The sequence below is a fragment of the Clupea harengus genome, chromosome 9 (assembly GCF_900700415.2).
Source record: "Clupea harengus chromosome 9, Ch_v2.0.2, whole genome shotgun sequence".
Taxonomy (NCBI): domain Eukaryota; kingdom Metazoa; phylum Chordata; class Actinopteri; order Clupeiformes; family Clupeidae; genus Clupea; species Clupea harengus.
The window spans coordinates 19,522,699-19,542,762 of record NC_045160.1 but is presented as its reverse complement, the minus strand read 5'-3'; the positions used below and the strand labels follow the sequence as shown (position 1 = coordinate 19,542,762).

At 39.9% G+C, this 20,064-nt stretch overlaps 1 protein-coding gene across 1 annotated transcript; it reads right to left on the bottom strand.

The window, feature by feature from the left end:
• Nucleotides 1-5,567: 5,567 nt before the first annotated feature.
• On the bottom strand, nucleotides 5,568-18,110 carry LOC105902790 (nitric oxide synthase, inducible-like). Its single transcript, XM_031572882.1, has 25 exons — nucleotides 18,072-18,110; nucleotides 17,885-17,989; nucleotides 17,627-17,775; nucleotides 17,325-17,487; nucleotides 17,031-17,122; nucleotides 16,312-16,453; nucleotides 15,993-16,132; nucleotides 14,611-14,785; nucleotides 14,363-14,464; nucleotides 14,038-14,232; nucleotides 13,808-13,890; nucleotides 13,252-13,396; nucleotides 13,041-13,145; nucleotides 12,889-12,938; nucleotides 12,581-12,755; nucleotides 11,835-11,955; nucleotides 11,581-11,659; nucleotides 11,156-11,346; nucleotides 10,417-10,583; nucleotides 9,984-10,194; nucleotides 7,995-8,082; nucleotides 7,698-7,810; nucleotides 7,448-7,596; nucleotides 6,450-6,644; nucleotides 5,568-6,224 (listed from the first exon to the last, which is right to left on the bottom strand). The coding sequence occupies exons 1-25, from the start codon at nucleotides 18,108-18,110 to the stop codon at nucleotides 6,174-6,176; spliced, it is 3,225 nt and encodes a 1,074-aa protein (XP_031428742.1). The 3' UTR covers nucleotides 5,568-6,173.
• Between the last annotated feature and the right edge of the window lie 1,954 nt (nucleotides 18,111-20,064).

Here is a 20,064-nt window from a genome sequence, read left to right as displayed (position 1 = left end):
AGCTTACATTCGGTGTCCATCCTTGCCACGTGCAGGAATGCGGTGGTTGTAATAGTTGTAATCGATTGCTGCAAGCAATGTCTGGGTTTTGTAAACGGGGGCTGTAGGCAAACCGCTTTCCTGCATACATGAGTATGTGGTTTTGGAAATTCTCCAAATCTGAAGTTGTCCTGAAAAACACATACATAACCCGAAAGGCCCAGTCAGTGACACACTTCTCACCACTAGATGCTACTCCATGAAAAGTATCAGATGAGGCTTCATTTCAATTTCAATTCTAATGTGCTTAGCAGTCAGGCCTAAGCAGCTGATTTTGCACACAAAACAAACATGGAAAATCACCCAGAGTTATACAATTATTGTATTTGTAATGGTTCTACAAGACAGACAAAAAAGTTCAGAAATATGATCATAAGTGCTTGTGTGTATGTGCAAATATATGACAAATACAAGCATTTGCATAACTATAGGGGCATACCTGAAACTTTTTGTTGTTCTGGAGTTTCTTGTATGTCCTCACCTGGAGGATTGGGTGTTGCCACATCAAGCACGGCTTTATCCATGCTTATCTCCAGGAGTTGGTTGATGTTGGCAGTCATAGCTGGGGCACTGCAAAGCAGCAAGATATGTACATAGAATCAATTTGAAGGTCAAAAAGGAACAACTGCATCATGTTCACCTAAAACGTTGTCTTCTCCTGAAAGACCAAAATATTTGTGATTGCACCCTTCAACATAGCAGTAGTTCAACCTGAAATGCAACTAGAAACTTCGATCTTCTTCCAAGCCCTTCTGATTAGGATCCTCCCAGCAATCATCCATGTCAATACTGTAAATACAAATTATTTACAAAATACACACACAACACCATAAACTTGAAGCACAAAAGAACACGAACTAAGATGGTTTCATGTGCAAGACTTACATGCTATTCCTCATATAATTCGCCTCCTCCTCATCCAGAGAGTCATGCTGCTCCTCTTCAGCAATGCTCAAGGAGTGCATGCTGTGAATATAAAACGAATCTAAATAAATATATTCATCAACAAAACAATGCATTACAGTCGTAGTTGTAAGACGAACTCACCTAGATTCTAGCACACCAACCGCTTCGGTTTCTTTGCCCAACGGTTGAACACCTTGCATAGCGAATTCTTTGTCCCTGATTCAAAAGATAAATAAGTCAGTCACAACTTACAATGTCCTGCATGGCTGGTTTAGAAACGCAGTTCTAAGATACATACCCATCTCGGTCGGACTCTTCTGAAATACTAGATACAGGCGGCGGTGGTGGTTGTGCATGTCCCTTGCTGGGAGTAGACATTCCCTACCGCTTTTGATAGAAAGAACCAATTCAGTATGTTTGCCGCTACATCTTTATATATGTTTTCACAAATCACGGCATTCAAGTCAGGTAACACACAAGTAGCATACTAAGCTAACGAAACATGAACCACAGACCAACTGGCTGTAAGGGAATGCTAACAGACAAAGTCAACTATCGCTAAATTCCTTGGAAATATCTGGAATATCCTGAGACTAGTGGAGCTTGGGTGGCAAGTTAGCCAGATAGCGATCACAATAACATTACAAAGAAGTGTATACGACGTTATTACTAGCTACTCGATTATTACTAGCATCAATGTCCAAGCGTGTTATAACAAGATGATAGATATCGCTAACGAGATGTCTTGATAGCGGCTAAGCTAGGGTGACCAGACGTCCTCTTTTACCCGGGCGGACACGTCCTCTTTTACCCGGACAAAAAAGAGGACGTAAACCTAACATCAATGTCCAAGCGTGTTATAATAGGGTGACCAGATTTGAGTTTGTGAAAAAGAGGACACTTCGTCGCGGGGGAGGAGGCAGGGTAGGCTAGCGTATAGCATGCTGGACCCCGCACCCTCCCCCAGCGACGAAGTCCTCTTTTTCACAAACTCAAATCTGGTCACCCTAAAGCCTAGCAAAACCTATTGAAATGTGCTTTCCTCGAGTATGACAAACTAGCGAGTCAACAACTTTGATAACACAGTCAAACATCAAGCAAGAGACAGTACAAACTACTTACTAATCCAGCAGAAAGATGGCTAGCTGTGAATCGAACTTTGTATCCAAATGTGTCTTTCAGCTCTCGCCAACGAGTAAAAGCTGTTCCGATTGTGACCCTAGTCCGATCTCTTGCTCTGTCGGCCTCTCTTTTTCTCTTCTTTGCTTCATCAGACATCGTCTTCTTCTGTTTCTTTGGTGCGTTCTCCATGATGAATACTGATGAGACTTCGCTTGCTTCGCCCTAATACTGTAGCTGCGAGCGTGGACTGGCACTATATGACATTGCGTAATCACTGCCAGAAAGCAGGTCGAAGTACATCCGCCCCAGATCGGGCGGCCCCAGAATCCTACATAGCGGAGTTATTTCCCCACAGACCCCCGATGGCAATGGCGGAGGCGCTAATCGCCATATTAAAAGTCATTGTAGCGGCACAATATTTTTCAAGCTGTTATTTTGAGGTACAATTGTTGCATAATGTTACTTTAACACAATGAGTTGTGATAACTTTGATGATAAATAGTATATAATATGATTAGTCAAATAAATCGCTGCAACTGCACGACACTACTGTTGTTTACGTTAGCGTGTTAGCTAATTAATGACCGTTATGTTGTATTTTATAATTCAGCACTTTTTCTACTTTCTGTTTTTATTCCTAGTTTCACTCCATTCAATGTGGTCAATAAAGGAGCAATAAGGTTCATTTTCCTGGCTCTTGAAAAAGGAGTTTGGCTCACTGCTTAATTTATATTAACGCTAGGAAGCATAAACATATAGACAGAGCAGTACAAATATTATTAATATTAATTGAAGTTTTACAGTACAGAACCGACATTGAACGCTCCGAGCGAGCTGTGCTGTGGTAAACATGGAACTTTTCCTTGGCATGAAACGGCAAATAATCAAACCAGTGCATGAAGCTGTTGTAGCCTATCTAGTCTATTTTATTCATGCAATATACAGTCAGTACAGTAACGACTAGCCCACACTAGTAATGTTTCTGTTCAATAAAACTAGAAAATGCATTTCCTGAAAGAAAATACTAGTGCATGAAATGCAAAAGTTAAGAAAGGAAGAAGAAAAGAAAGAAGAGTGAAAGGAAAGAAGAAAAGAAAGAAGTGTGAAAGAAGAAAAGAAAGAAGAGTGAAGAAAGGAAAGAAGAAAGGAAAGAAGAGTGAAGAAAGGAAAGAAGAGTGGAAGAAGAAAAGAAAGAAGTGTGAAAGAAGAAAAGAGTGGAAGAAGGAAAGAAGAGTGGAAGAAAAGAAAGAGTGAAGAAAGGAAAGAAGAGTGGAAGAAGAAAAGAAAGAAGTGTGAAAGAAGGAAAGAAGAGTGGAATAAGGAAAGAAGAGTGGAAGAAAAGAAAGAAGAGCGAAGAAAGGAAAGAAGAGTGGAAAAAGGAAAGAAGAAAAGAAAGAAGATTGAAAGAAGAGTGAAGAAAGGAAAGAAGAGTGAAGAAAGGAAAGAAGAGTAGAAGAAGGAAAGAAGAAAAGAAAGAAGAGTGAAGAAAGGAAAGAGTGGAAAAAGGAAAGAAGAAAAGAAAGAAGATTGAAAGAAGGAAAGAAGAGTAGAAGAAGGAAAGAAGAAAATAAAGAAGAGTGGAAGAAGGAAAGAAGAGTGAAGAAAGCAAAGAAGAGTGGAAGAAGGAAAGAAGAGAGTGAAGAGGGAAAATATTGAAAGGAGTGAAAATGGAGTGAAGCAGAGAGATGGAGAGTGAAAGAAAGTACAGTGAGAGGGATAGAGAGAAAAAAAGTAGAGTATGGATGGTGTCTCTTAATATCCCTAGTTATACAGTTGAATGGAGAGGGACAGAGAGAAGAGGAGCCTTGGAACCTTGGCGCAGGTGTCAGTGAAGCACAGGTGCAAGCCAGTTTAATGACCCTATTATGATGTCATAATGGCCCAATGTAAGTCAATGGGAAAATTTGTATTAGTTTTTCTTTAATATCTTAAAAAGTATAAAGTTTAGAAAAGTGAAAAATACATAGCATAAGTGTCCTTTACAAGACCTACGCGACAAAGTTTTAACGAAGTTTCTACGTTAAGCGGTTCGAGCTGAATTAATCGCAGAAGTCTGTAAGAAGAAGAAGAAGTATAAGAAGCCTAGGAATAACAATACAGGGCATTTAATGCACTGTAATGAGGCACACACTGTTATACAATTCTACGATTCTGTTGGTGACTGTTCGACGACTAGGGATACGGTACCTCGGTTCCAGTGTTTCACAGAACTCCCTGAAGCCTATCCCATCCACCATACTGATCGGCCTCATGCATTAAGTGCAAGAAATAATGAAAAGTAATTTTAAACCGGACACAAGTGCAAATGTAGACAGTGTTCATTTTCAGCAGAGAAGCTATATTAAAAACAAAGAGAAAGTGCGATGGCAACAAGTGTGGTAGGGTGATCCCTGCTAATTAGTAGCTCCACCCATACCTTTCCCGTGTCTCTACTAGCCTGGGCCTATTTAAACACGCATGTGTTTGCAGTTACATCGTCTGCAGCCCAGAGTAGTGTTGGAACGTTGTCTGCTGGTTGAGCTCGTGGGAAAAAGATTGCTTGTGTGGCGTGCGTCTAGTTCGTGGTTCTTGGAAGTCATTAGCGACTAGGAGTTGGATATTGGATTCATCACGTTCCATAACCAGCTCTTATCCAGGACCGCTGCTTGGTTTTACTGCCTGACTGTCACCGCCTGGTTAATCCAACGGAGCTACCCGACGAACTAAACATCTGACGTGCTCCAGGCAGGCTGTATGGTGCAGTTGTGGCGTGTCTGCGGTGTGTTCTGTGTATTGTATGCTTGTGGTGTGTAAGTGCGGGGGCGAGTTCGACCATCAATAAACTTGTTTCGTTCGTATGATCATATGAATCACTGTACTGTTTGACTAACCACACTGTCGAAGACATTTTAGTTTATTTATTTTTGTTGTGTTATCCCGGAGTGATAAGTGTGCTAGGGCCTTGCTGAAATCACTCCAAGCAATATACATTTGCTGACCTAAATAAGATGCTATTTGTTATTACTTGAGGTTATTTCAATAATTGAGAATTTTAAGCTTGGCCTACCATTTTATGGGAGTGATGAAGGACAGGTGGGGCTTGAAAAGGCCCCCTTGTTCAAAGTGGGGAATGACAGAAATTACTGGGTGTGAGCCTCCAGTTCACTTTTATTTCTCTTAGGAAAAGCAAATACAATGAAGCTGAATGATGTGGTGAGAACAAACTTAAAAATCAGAAATCAAATAAGAAAAATTGAATAATCGCATGTCCTTGCCGTACGTGTTAAAAAAAAGCAATTTGATATCAGTATTTTGACACGGAGTGATACCCACTCATGGAATGCCTCTTGTCCAATAAGAAATTAATAAATTGTTACACTGGACATACCTGTTGTATACTGTTGTATAATGTCCAATACACAATTAAGGTATTCAAATACAAATGTTTATCAAGTAATCAAGTAAAAAAATGCTGTTCAAAGATTGAAAATATATATTATCACATAGGGAGGATACACGCACACATTAGCATACAGGTAGCATACATTTTCATACAAAAAAGAAAAGTATTAAAGTAATGATATAGGTTATATTTATGATATTCAAAGAAGGAATATATTCCCCATTGATTTTCCCAACAGAAGGTCTTCTCACAAATCAACTTTTGCCTGCCGCATTAACCCGTGCTTCATTAGGGCAGTGTCTGGCAGTGATTACAGAGATGTGTGCCCACATAGGGGTGGTAACAACAGCATAGTGAATGTCGAGTGGGTATAGGGTTAAATATATGGAATGATAGTTATAGCAATAGCGATGTGTAGGTGCACACATTGATGTGTAGGGAAGTTATGTGTGGGCTGGTTGTAGAAGTTGTTATGGGTAGGGTAGGATGGTGATAATGGGAAGTCATTAGAGTATTTAAAAAGTCCTAGGAATTGTTGTGTGTTATGAAAATGTGAGTCGTTTATGAGGTGGTTAACAAGGCAGATGGGGCATTTGGAGAATGTAATGATGTGGTTTGTGGTTTGTGTGTCTTGGCTCAAATTTTAAAGTATGGCAATAACCACTGAGCAATTTCAGGTTCAGTGACATTGCTGCTTGGATCAAGGTAAGACACCAAGTTCACGTCATTTGCATGTTTTGTCCCCAAAGATGTCCTCATGGTACCGCTTCTCACTCTGCAGATAGACAAGGAACAGCTAAAAACAACTTCACCCAACCTTATCTATCTCTGATCAATTTAAAGCTGTCTTTGAAACATCAGCTTATTTTTAAGTAAGATGTACATCTCCTAAGTATCCACACTATTACAGTATTTCATTCAGATGATTACATATTCCAAGTAAAATATAAGTTCATTGTTAAATGTTGTAAAATATTAACGGCAGGAGAAAGCTGTTCACCTTGAGTCGGGACAGGTATTGTGAAGCCTGTGGAGCACTGATGCCCAGCCTGTGTGCTAGGATGCCCTCTATGGTTCGAGCAACATCCCCTGCCATGCTCAGGCTCCCACAGACATATAGGTGCCCTGCCCGCTGGTGAAGAACTTGTACCACCTCCTCAGCCAAAGTGTTCCTCAGGACATCCTGGACATACATCTAGATGGAACAGATCATAGTTTCAAACATACCGGTATGCATCTTCAGTGGCTAGAGAGGGTTGAAGGTCCTGCATCTTAACAGGTCGTGTCACGTGCTGGAACACCAAGGTCATGGGTTTGGCACCCAGGGCTCATAGTTTTGCTTGACATGCCCATCCCATACAACTTTTAAATGGCTAGTAGCGCTCACACCACAACTACGTGTCATCTAGTTTTCTGTGACAGGATGATGTAACATTGAATAAACTGAGGTTAATACACGGGTGCGGTCAATACAATACAAACATTTCTATCCCCCTTTTTGGTTAGGTTTATTTTAGTGTTACTTATTTTAGCCACTTGGGGGAGTATTGCACTGGGTGTGGCACGTCACTGGGAATTGGGTATAGCTACAGGTGTGATTACTCAATTAGGGAAAGGTGTGGATGGCGGGGAACACACGGTTCTTACCGTAGCCGTGAAACCCACTTCACCGACAGAATCTTGTTTTATAAGCAACCAGCACTGGGTGATAAGACCAATTTTATGTATACATTTTTATCTTTATAATAAACGGGAACACCACCCAAAGAGAGCTCATGCCTGGACAAGGATCATTCGGTACGCGTTGGGAACACTTTGCCGTCCACACTGAGGCTTATAGGATAGCCTCCACAGTTTGTTTTATAAAATTACTTAAAATACTGCAATGAGGTTTATATACGGTGACATTTATTGTCGGGGAAATACGGCACTTTCGGGAAATACGGGACTTTCCACTAAATATTTCAATCTCATCAACCTCAACCAGGAAGAGCTCACCTTGGCCTGGCTAGGCTGGCGTGAGTAAGCAGTGCTGATGGTTCCCAACACTCCCCTGCGTTTCATCTCCAGCACTTCCTCTTTGTACAGGTGGTCTGACTCTGCACTGCGGCAGCCAAATACCAACGTCATGGGCACAGCTGCCAAGCCTGAGAAGAACACAGACCACATGCAAGTGTTCCTTCTGAGAATTCCACTTAAAAATTCCACAAATATTTAAATATCATTGGCATTAAACTTTTCTCGGTACCTGACAGATTGCACAGTCGCTGCTGCCAGAAGCTTCGGTATGGTGCAATGCCACTCCCTACTCCAACCAAGATGACAGGTACACTTTGTTCTGTAAGGTGAAAGCCTTCGGAACTACAAACAAGAGATGATGATTTATTACATTGTTGACTGTTTCAACCTACTCCACTTGATCTTCTGAGGCTGTGCTTGTCTGTCATCAATCTCATCTCTTCCAGGTTGGCTTACCCGTGTTGAGTATTTAAATGTTTAAATATATGAGGTTCAGTTGTTTGTCACAAGGGCCTTCATTCCATACCTGTAAAGGAAGCAGGGAACCAAGTCTCTTTCCTTGATTGTGTTTAGCCAGGTGCTACAAACTCCATGATGTAATGGACCATGTCCATCTTTGAAGAACAAGAAATATGGTTAAAAGCCTTATGTGATTCAATACATTTAATAAAATAAAATAAGTTGATAATTAAGCTAAGTTTATTGATGTAGATACTCTACATGTGATGTAGAATGTTTCAAACTAAATTACAGAATGAAGTAAAAGCCTTTGCATATAGTTGCAGTCAATGAGAAACAAGTTATATGTAGTAGGGTGATCCCTGCTAATTAGTAGCTCCACGGTGCGTTCTGTGTATTGTATGCTTGTGGTGTGTAAGTGCGTGTGCGATTTCGACCATAATTCAATTTGTATTGTTCTCATAATTACATGATTCACTGTACTGTTTGACTAACCATACTGTCGGAGTAATTTTAGTTTATTTAGTAGGATTCCTCCGTCAGGAGGAAACCTATTGTTATTGTAGGTTTTCTTATTATTATGTTTGTACCATGGGAGTCAATGGCAGCCCCTAGAACCGTATGGTAACTTTTTCTGAAATTTGGCACACTCATTAAGGACAGTCCCTTCTTTACTCACACCAAGTTTCATGTCTCCCACTAGACCACGCTAGCGCCACCAACGGGTCAAAGTTGGACTTTTGTTAACACACACAACTTTTGAACCGTTTGACCGATTTTCAAAAATGAGGTACCATTGGATTCCTTGGATCAAGACGAATTCGACGTTCAATGGCGCCAATTTTTGGTTGTATAGATTTTCTGTTATTCCCGGTTTTATCAAAAAACCTTTGAAAGCTTACTCCTCCTACAATTTTGGTCAAATCTTCTTCAAAATCTTCAGACCAAGCCTCACAAAACATATTCATAGAATTTTGATCCTCACAACCGTTTGTCCGGTACAGCCACTCAAATTCAGCAGAAAAGCCGCCAAACAGGAAGTGAAGTAATATCTAAGCAAATCTTTGAGATATTAACCTGGGTGTCAGTGGTACAGGGGTAGAGAAGTCGTTTAGTAATCAGAAGGTTATAAGTTCAATTCCCTGTTGAAGCGTCCTTTAGCAAGACACTTCTTTCTTTTCTTCTTTCCCTTCTTCACTCTTCTTTCCTTCTTTTACTCTTCTTTCCAAAATTGTGAAGAATATACATTTTCCCCTGGTTTCGCAATCTTTGGAGGAATCCGCATCGCTGCTTGCAGCTATATTTTTTGTTGTGTTTGTTATCCCAGAGTGGTAAGTGTACTAGGGCCTTGCTGAGTTTTCCTGCCATTAGTATTATAGTTTTGATGTTTGGTTTTACACCCAAGGATTGTGTTTGGTGATTTGATTTGGCAGCACTGATTTATTTATCATTTGACTTTGGGTTGGATAATATCATTTGCTGTGCTTGTGTGTTTTTGTTTCTGTTTTCTCTTTTTGTTAGGTTAAACTCAGTAGGCCATGGATGCTTAGCTCCTGGAAGGACTGCACATCAAAGCTCTCCTACCAGTACCAGTGCATGTGTAACTGTTGTCCTTTTCCTTTTAAACTTTGCTCAAATATAACCATATGCTTTTGTGGAAACTCCCATCTCTGTCTGTCATTCGGTTGACTGGCCTGTATTACATGACTAGTTAAGCCAGTAGTGGGACTGCACAGGTCTGTAGAGCAGGCTGGTGAGCGGCCTAACCACTGTGCAGTCGGCCCACCACATATAGGACAAAAGTTCCAAAGGGGCTAGACTGTGGATGTCCATATGATAGATCACAAAGGCAAAATTATTTCAAATGGCAATGGGAACTGTGTCAAAAAAATTCTATTTTGGAATTGATCCTGCCCTGAGCTGATGGGGTGTGGTGGATTTGTTTCTTTTAAAAATAAAACAGCAGCAGCATGGTTAAAAGCTGCCAGTGTGTTTTTGTCTGTAATTGTGAAAGCATTTCTCAAACCCAGTTGTGTAAGATGTTGAGCCAAGATACCTTGGGTGTGGTAGTTCACCACTGCCACTGTGAGGTGGACCTCATTAGGGCGAAGCTCATGGGAGGAGCTGATGGAGTACATGCGTGGCTTCAGCAGAGGTAGCTGACTCAGGAGGAATGTCGCTGTGAGCTCCACAGATGGGAACTGTTGGAGCACCTCTAGAAGAGTGGGCCTGAAGAAGTTTGTCCATTGCACATACTCCTGGTTGTCCTGTAATATACCATACAAGCATATTTTGGGAGGCTAGGCTGACACTGACATGTTCATTTTAATGTAATGATTAAACTACCACTACAACTATGACAATTACTGCAAGAACATAGCAAAACGAGGACAAGACCAGCTACAACAATATCACCTTTCATGGCAAATATGCAGCTCTGAGTACTTTACAGAACACATTATTTTATTTGCCAAGTCTTTAAGCATTACCGTCGCTAGCATTAGCAGGCGCTGCCTGTGTTCCTCTTGGGTGGCGATCTGGGAGAGTTTATAGAGGAGGCGCTGGGAGGGAGGGCTGGTGATGTCCAGCAGATAGGTGAGGGCCTGTACCAGAGGGCATGCTGGGATACGCCTGTCTGTCTGCCAGCATGTGGTCCCTTCAGAAGTATACAACAGGGAAACAGTCACAAGTTATTTTCCATTTGCCATTGTGAAAAATGATTTAATAGGAAGGGAACTCTAAAGTTATTCAATCCCCTGATAACACACTTGTAAGCTTTCACAGTTTCAGCACTACACGATATCAATAGCTGGATTTGACCATTGGAATAGGAAATCTTGAATGGAAACAATTTGCAATTTGCAAGAAAATATTCTCGGTCGAAGAAGAAATGTATTCGCTGGAAAGGCCGGATTAAATCCCGATTTACATTAGGTATAATGTGACTGAGGTTCATGGAAATGGGTTTATATTCACATCGCATTTGTTGTGATTTTAGTCTCTAAGTCTCTAATAATAAAGTTGCCCTGACAACCTTAACTTTTGAACCCACAGCTCTTCACAACTCCTCAGTTGATTAAGAGATTGTCAATTTTTTATTTGCATAACACAGTGAATACAAATGCGTTTTCTTTCGTTGAATTTTCATGAATGCGCTTAACATATGCAAATGACTTGGATGGAAACCAAGCTATCTTGTTTAGGGCATTCAAGAGAGGAGCAACCAACCTGAGCCAGAGGTGTAAAGAAACTCCAGTTGCAAGCTCTGGTTGATAGGGGGGGCATCGAGGAGCTGCTTCAGAATACCAGCCACGAGTTCTGCTGGGTTTCCTGGGAAAACTCCCGCATGATCACCTGGGGCAAATTGCAAGGGGTCTGCTCCACTGTCTTGCTCGAGTTCCACCAGGATTGTACAGTGACTGAAAATGAAATAAATGACATGGGATTATTAGAAAGGGAAACTTTTTCAAATAAATAAGGCCTTGTCAGGACATGAGGTATAAAGGGCACCTTTAGAAGCCATTCATAATGAATGGATGTGACTCAACACACTTGAATATGAAGTCATTTGAGGTTTACAAGGACTTAGATTAATGAATGATGACAGTTACGTGAGTATGAGATCACAAAGGCTACTAAAATCATGTGCCTACCTGGACCAAGCTTTTTGTAAGGGAACTTTCCTCTTCAGTTTCATGGGGATGACAGCTTTAGAGTGAGTCTCTGACAATGCTGTGGTAGAAAAGAGGTCAAGTGAATCACACATACAATACCACGCTCATTACTGAAAAGAGAAAGCAAAAGACAGTGACCTGATATATTAACTGTAGGCAGGCATGGACAAACAAAAGAACTGTAAGGCCTTAATGAGAAAAAAGTAATGTAAATGTGTCTGGGTGATGATTACCTCTAATGCGGTCCAGTGTGCAGTTGTCATTCTGCACTCTGTATCTATGGGGATCCCAGGTGTCAGGTGGTCGCTCGACGACAGAGAGCTGTCCCTGGATTCTGAACTCCTTGCAAGCTTCCTTAAACCATTTGTACAAAGATACAAACAACAGCCATTTCAATGTTTCTCTCTCACCCTCTCTTTCTATTTCTTGACTTCAAATGAGCTTAATTTATTCTTTAGCTGAGGCCTTCGGGATTTTAGAACAGTTAAAGCTGGGGTCACTTATTTTAAATTGACCTAAATTGGCTTTGGATGCATTGATATGTGTGTTTCTATGCAAACTGAAAATACCATCACAGAACTATGAATGCAAAGTGTTTGTCAAATGTGTGGTCATTAACTAGTCCCCAGACTTCACTGCCAAATAACGCAATTGGTTCCACAAATGAATATTTTGAGCCATTCTAATTGGAATGGCAAATCAGCTTTTAAAGACATACATAGCTTCATGGCGTACGTTTTTAATTATTCACAGCCATGTTGAGTCAGAGAAGCTGGTGAATCTTCATGTGAAACCATGCTCTCTCTCCCTTCATGGGAATCATACAATTTGTTTCCTTATTTTTCTACCATTGCTCACTGAGGTCTGAAGTCCTGTGGTATCATTAACCATGACAGAACCTGCCCTACTTGTTACTTGCCTCTGATGATTAATATCTCTGGGTGTACACATGAATTAATTTCTTCATTGTTCAACTAACCTGAAAAGCTGTTTGTGCCCAGGCACTGAACGTTTCTTCTTGCCCATTCAGTTCATCTCCCTCCCCAACTGGAAGCAAACACCTGGCCCCCAGCTGTGACAACCTGGCATCCAAAGCATGGGCGTAGGCACAGAACTGTGGGTACATGCGGGAACCCAGGCCAAACACACAGTACCTGTGCGAAAGAAAGTGAGAAATTACAGTGCTGTTTAGTCAATGTTGTTAAACTGATTAGATTGACACAATGTTTTGTCTACATGTGTTATCATTTTTTAATGTTTGATTCAATACAATCCGAAGAAGAATACCTGAATTTGTTTCTGAGGGATTCTAAACTGAAGAGTCCCTTTTTGAAACTCTGTGGAGAAGTCATACCATGCAGTCATCTATAATATTCAATATGATATTCTCATGGTAATATCTTGAGTATCTCCAGAGTATTCAGAGAGTCTGTCTTTACCTCTCCATTCCCTGGGCAGTCTCCATTCCCAAAAGTGCTGGTCACCACAATAAGCAGGCGCTCCTTTTCAAGGTCAGTGAGGACATAATCTTCCATGCAAAGTAACTGGAGAGAATTGGGAAGGTAGTTTTAAATAGTTTTAGCAGAGCAGCCTTGTACGGTAAGTGCAGTTATCTGTTCTAGACTTAGTACTTAAAATGGTACTTCCTACCCTGGAGTTGAAAGCACAGTTGAGCATGGAGTTTAGCTTTCTGGCCAGAGTCAGTGAGTTCCCTGTTTCTGTTGCATACAACACAGTGCAGCGCACGCGCAGGGCCTTAGCTCCATGCATCAGACGCACAGAGAAGAGTGCCGCCCTGCAAGGGAGTAACATGGCACACTTGTTATCACTGTTTTTCATAAAGAACTAAACATGTTCCAATCACATCATAATTCAGTGTGATCCATATATTGAGTGTTGTTTATAAATCATGTTTCATAGTCATAAAAACAACCAATTTATACCTTAATGTATTTTGACCACAACATATAACAATCCAATTCAACTGAATTTTAACACTTTATATATGAACATATACAAGAAGGCCCAAAATATCACCCTCTTTTTGTAAATGAAAGTAATTTCATGTAATACCAAATGCAAATCTATTTACCAACTCTCATGATGTCATATAACTCCACTGCCTTTTGGCCAACATTGTATCTCAACTGGAGATCAAGCTAAACAAAACAAACAAACAAACAAACAAAACAAATAAGGTCAGAACCTGGCAACAGCACGGAAATGAATTTCTCTCGTCTTCAGTTTTTTCTTCTCATCTCTCCAGACATGAGTTTCCCAAGCCTCAGGCTTTGAACAACAGCAACAAAAACACATGAGTACAGTGGGTTTCATGCTGTCTTACACAAGACTGGAAATCAAGGATATATCAGACATCACTATAAAGACATCAATAGAATGCTTCACCTCTCAATCTGATCCACAATACTTCCTTACCTGGTAGTAGTAGAAGGGAGAGAGGATGTAGTTGGTCATTTCCTGGTGGAACACAGGTGTGAGAGAGCCTGACATGGGGGGGACCAACCAGACCCAGTCAGCTGGGCAACCTCCACGGAGATGAAACTCGGTCTTCATGTGCTTCATGAATGATTCAGAAGCTGAGTGATGATCTATGATGGTTACTTTATTTTTCTATGAAAACAGAGAAGTCGACTCAGAAACATGAATGATCCCCGGAGAGCTTTTAAACTGCATTAGCATGTGGAATCATACCACAACGTGCAACGAAAAGTACTATGCAGTACAAGGGAAGTGACCAAACCTGGAAACTGTGAAGAATAGCTACGTTGACAACCACAAGAGCCTGGTCTTTCCAAAGGGAGGACAGCGTCTGTGTCTCCAAGCCCATTTTACGACCAACTTGCTGCAATGCAAAAAGAGATAAAGAAAGCTACACTCAAAGTGAAAGAATATACATTCACATAATACTTTGGAAATTCAAAAAATGCTTACAAAGATGCACATGTTATTTGCATTTACATATCATTAATTTATGCCATAAATCCATACCTCCAGTATATTGTAGCGCTGGGTGTCACAGAAATTCCTGACCCCAATCTCTGTTCCCATGTACCAGCCATTGAAGGGGCAAGCTGTGAACTCAAGTCCTCCAATCTCTAGCATCATGTTGGACACTGCAGGCAGAGCATACCACCTGAGCTGCATGTCCTTGAACCATTCAAACCTATGGAAGAGAAAGCCACATGAGGACAGTGTCACTGGTGTTGTTTCTGTGATGTTGTTCCTACATTCAGAATGACATTTCATCAAAACGATCTAATGTTATATTATGAGATGTGGATTGAGCATGTGTAAACTTTGGGAGGCTTCCGTGTTTTTCTCTATGTGATAGGAACATGAAAGCTGAATGTTAGGAGTGTATTTCAGATACATGACATTCAAAATGCTGGATTACAGGTCAAGAAAGGATTATAATTTGTAATTCAAAGCAGCACTTTATGAAAACTGTAATATTTTAGCAATCACTTCTGAAGGACAGGAACTGACCATTTCCCAGGCCAAGCTCAAAACATTTCAAATGTACATAACTTTACAGCTATGTTCAGGTTTGGATACTGCTGGAGAGCATTATGGTTTAGTGTTTTGTAAATGTTTCCAGTAATAAAATAAAACTAAACATTGTATTAACATTTGAAGAAGCTCATGTTTAACATCTGTTTGTTGTAGGAGTTGTATTTACTTTCTTTTTACTAAAACATTCATGCATACATACCTCTTTTTTCAAAGGGTGTTTTTTTCTCCCTTTCTCTACACACACACACACACACCATCTTTCTGGTATTCAACACGTTATTTCAGCAGAAGACTTGAAATGCTTATTTCGTTTATTCTCAAGGACCTAATTAGCAAAAGTACCTAGGCACGTAAAAGAGGTGGACGACTTCTGCTGCTCCTTCACTAAGTATACACTGGGTCAGGGAAACAATTTTATTTTGGTTAAACTTGAAAGAATACAAATAGCAGTCAAACTTGATTGAACTAAAATACTTGTTCCTCTCAACTCGGACCTTAGTGGACAAGAGCCGGCTGATATTAAGAGTTCCTTTTATTCTGTTCTAAGCTCTGTGGAGACCGAGAAATGGTCTGGGTTTGACAAGCCATGGTGGTAACAGACGTTCAATTTAATTTAGAAATGAAGTGGAATGCAAATGACCTCGAAGCTCTTTTGCAACACAGCTAAGAGTCTTGTTGAGACTTCGTTATTAAACACATGACATTAGTAAACACATGACTGCATACGTAAATACAAGTGTTTAGTAATACAGTGTTGCAGTATAAAATCTATGTGACACATCAACATAAAGACATGTTAAACAAAAGGAAATAAACACTGAATTAACAGGGAGCAAAACAATGGCAGTGGAACCTACTGTGGGTGCTCCATAGGAATCTCCAAAATCAACTCTGGCGGAAGCTCAAAGATCTCTGGGTCCTCTCCGTTGGCCTGCAAGACCAGTGGTAGCACATCAAAGGAACCATATTTTGGAGTCCACCCAAGTCGAATACAAATCTGTAAAGATCATCCACTCGCTTACTTATTAACCTTACCAACATTAATTACTGAAAACAAAACAGCAATTTGTAGTGCATGGCGTGACAAGTAAAAATATCTGTTTAGTATACGCTGACATTGGCACAACTCAATTCACACATATCTCCAAAATCCTGCATTTCTGTGCACATATTCACCTCTGTGAAGTCCAGACTGGCAGGGTCTCCTCGTATGGTTCCGTCTGGCATCTGATACCCAGCATATTTTATAAGTTGGCTATTCCAAACACGAAAGTCATGCTTTCCATCAGTTCTCTGCGGAAACATTGTGATCGTAGACCTACAAAGGGAGCATGCGCTATGTTGAGAAACCGTAGGTTTCAAATAATCTGCAGAGAGGTCTTTCAATGTTATTTAACGTTTTAATTTTTACATTCTATTTCATTTATACATTCTAAGAAAAATCACAAAGTGTAATGCAACCAAAACCATGTGGAGATGGAAAAGCACCTTATTGCAAGGTGATGCAATCTGTCACTTTATTTAGTTATTCGTTTCAACAAGTGCATAGTTTTAGCATTAGGCCCCGCACTTTTTTATTTTCATAACATGCTTAGTGTCCTAATTTATGGGAAAAAGTGTTTAAATGTACAAAACTATGAAATTGTATAGGGGCAGGCCTCTGTGAACTTCACTTCACAAATCTCTGATTTAACTTAAATAATCTCTGATCATTCAAAATGTAATGAAATGAGCTTTGACATTAAAACCAAACTATTTAAATGTCAGCATTTTGATCATGCAAGATTAAAGAATGTATCAAATGACAACATATACTGTATATTAGGTATGACATAACTTTGGACAAAAGCGTCTGCTAAATGACTAAATGTAAAATGTAACTGCGGGTGATGTACCTCAGGTTGCCTCCATTTGTGGCAAACTGGAGATGCTCACAAAGGTCATGAAACATGTCCTTACTGCTGCTACACTTTCGGGCATCAAACACCTGTAAAACCACAATCACTATAATTTTTTTCATATGAGACACATACACATTAAATATTAAGATGTACAGATGCATAATATATGATAAATCAATGAGTTAAATAACAAACTGATGATATCTGATATCTGAAATTGAAATTGAAATTGAATTGATCTGCATTGAGTGTGTTTGGTCATATATGGGGTCCATATATATATCCCACCTGTAAATTGGACCACTGAATCCTGCCAATACACCTGGGTGCATTTCTCCACGCCTGTTTAGCCCCAAAAGCCAGTTCTTCTGAGGTCAACTGGTAAGTCCCAGTAGTGTCAATTTCTGAACTAACTTCCTCAAGTCGAGCCAGGTGATCTTCTGTTCTGGAGCTTTAAGATAGACAAGACTTTAAAAAAGACTTTGGTGTGTGTGTGTGTGTGTGTGTGTGTGTGTGTGTGTGTGTGTGTGTGTGTGTGTGTGTGTGTGTGTGTGTGTGTGTGTTAAAATTGACACAAAACAGAATCGCACATTTTAAATGATTCATAAAACTGGTTGATGAAGTCAACAGCCTGCTTTAGAAGATCACTGGCGTCTGAGGCACCGTCGGGAGGAGAGCGCCACAGGGCTTTTGGAGTCATGATGGAGCCATTGCACACTTCTGAGCTGCATGAGTGGTTCTGATACAGATAATAAATATTTGCCCCTCATTCAACAAAATAGTATGTATATAAAATATATGATATTGACGAGATACTGTAAATTATAAAGTTGGGCAACACAGTTTACCTTAACAGCCTTGTGATGCTGAGTGTCTTGAAAACCTGAGCCATCCCTGTAATTACACAGCCGCACTGTGGAAGTACACTTGGCTACAACCTTTGACTCTCTGGTCTGTAAGCACAAAATACAAGAGAGTTACAAATATGACACAAAAATCCACAGAAGACAGAAGCTACGAACTAGATTGTCTTACCTTGATGTGTAGGTTCTTGTTTTCCTGTGACAAACCCATCCTTCCCAAATGCAATTTACAATTCCATCAAACAAACAAAAAACACGAGTGACTGTAAGTCAGTAGTTATTAGCAAAGTGACTTGTGTAAAGAAGTAATGTTGATAAATAGAAAGGATAAAATATTTAATCCAAGATTATGTAGTTGCATTCCAGGAGGCAGCTAAGTAAAATAAAGCTGTGTCTTTGTAGAATAAAGTTTTCTTTGCTGTTCGTCGAGCCGAATAAAGCGTGCTGTCGTAAACTCTTACCTTGTCCGGGGCGCAAACGCAAAAGTGATAGGCTCTAATGACAGGCAGGTATTTATAGGAGGATGGAGAGAGGTTTCTGAAGGTAAACAGTAAATGCACTGTTGTGACTACTTTCAGCCAACAGAGGAAAATATGTGAGCCATACCCACTTTCCACACACACACACAGAGAAGACAACACATCCAAGCATATTATTACATTTGACACGAGAGTTGCCACAGGTATGTAATCGTATATATATACATGACAAGAGGAATGTTGAAAATCCGTGGTTGGACAGGTATGCTTCCGAAACCAGTCGACATGCTCCAGGCGTCCATTGGCTGACTAAAATATTTAATTTGTTTGCATCTATAGGCCTATCATAAAAATTTGAAAATCATACATATTTATTGAAATTATCCAGTATGTTATACCAAGTCTAATCGAGTAGCCTACTGCTGAAGTGTATTGATACACTGAATGGTCTGGAGTTTAACATCAATTAACCGATTCAACAAAGTTTGAATTAATTACATGATTTTTATGATTAAAAACAACTTTTCACATTTTTTATTTGTTTTACAAATTTGATCAAGTACATCATTCCGCAAACAAATTACTTACCATACAAATTTGACAACTTCAGCATACATAAAACATTTAATAAAAAAAATCTATTCTGACATACAAAGATGGAATGGGTTGCAAATGTCCCTTAAGGGGTTCATTCAATTAAACAGTGCTTCCTCCAGTTTCACTTATTTATTTATTTTTATGATCCCTATAATCACCCCTACACAATTATTACAAATTTATCTGGAGCGGTAATTGAGAGTTTATCATCTTTGCAGCGATGCAATGAACATGGAGCTCTTGCTCTACTGAATTTCTAGTTTTATGAGGCATTAAGAGAGCTTCATACTCTAAAGACTCCATGAAGAGAGATGAAGCTATCTTAAACCCCCATAGGCCAGAAGATTTTACTCTTTACTGAACTTTACTGGTCAGGTGATGCATCTCAGGCTGAGTTACATTATATAAAACTTTTTTATAATACCAGATAGAGAAATGTCATCATGTCATGTCATCTGTTATAACTTGCCAATACCAAAACACACATTCTAGTGGGTTCTTCTTTCCAACCAAATATCTTAGCTTAAGTCATCAGTGCAGGCTAGCTGCTTTATTTGCTGCAGCAAGAAGACCTTGGTAGTTGTAGTTGTTCTAGACTATGTCGATATTGAGCTACATTTAGCTGTGTGATAACAGTTTTATATATACCGCTGGCTGGCATTGTATATGGCTCGGCCCGAGCCACTATATTTGATTCCCATCAATAAAGCCAGGACTGTGTAGAAACACCAGTTTACTTGAGTGCAAACACTGAACGGACAATTAGATGATTGTGTGGGGAGCAATTCACTGAATTTGACATTTTTATAAGATTAGAATTGCAGAATGTGTCTTTAATAGTTTACAAACCAAATTGCTATGTGTTGGCTGTGTGTTAGTATTAGTGCTGTTGTCTATGTTGATGGTTTGTCTGCTAACTGTCACACAGATTTATATTTGGCTAGTTCTTATAGTTCAGACCCCCACCCCCAATCTAAATACTAAAAGTTAATGACTTAAAGGGAAAGGTGTTTAGAGAAGCCTACAGACTACACACGAGAGGATACTCATTGCAGTACTGGAGTTAGATTGTACTATTTTGACCTTTAT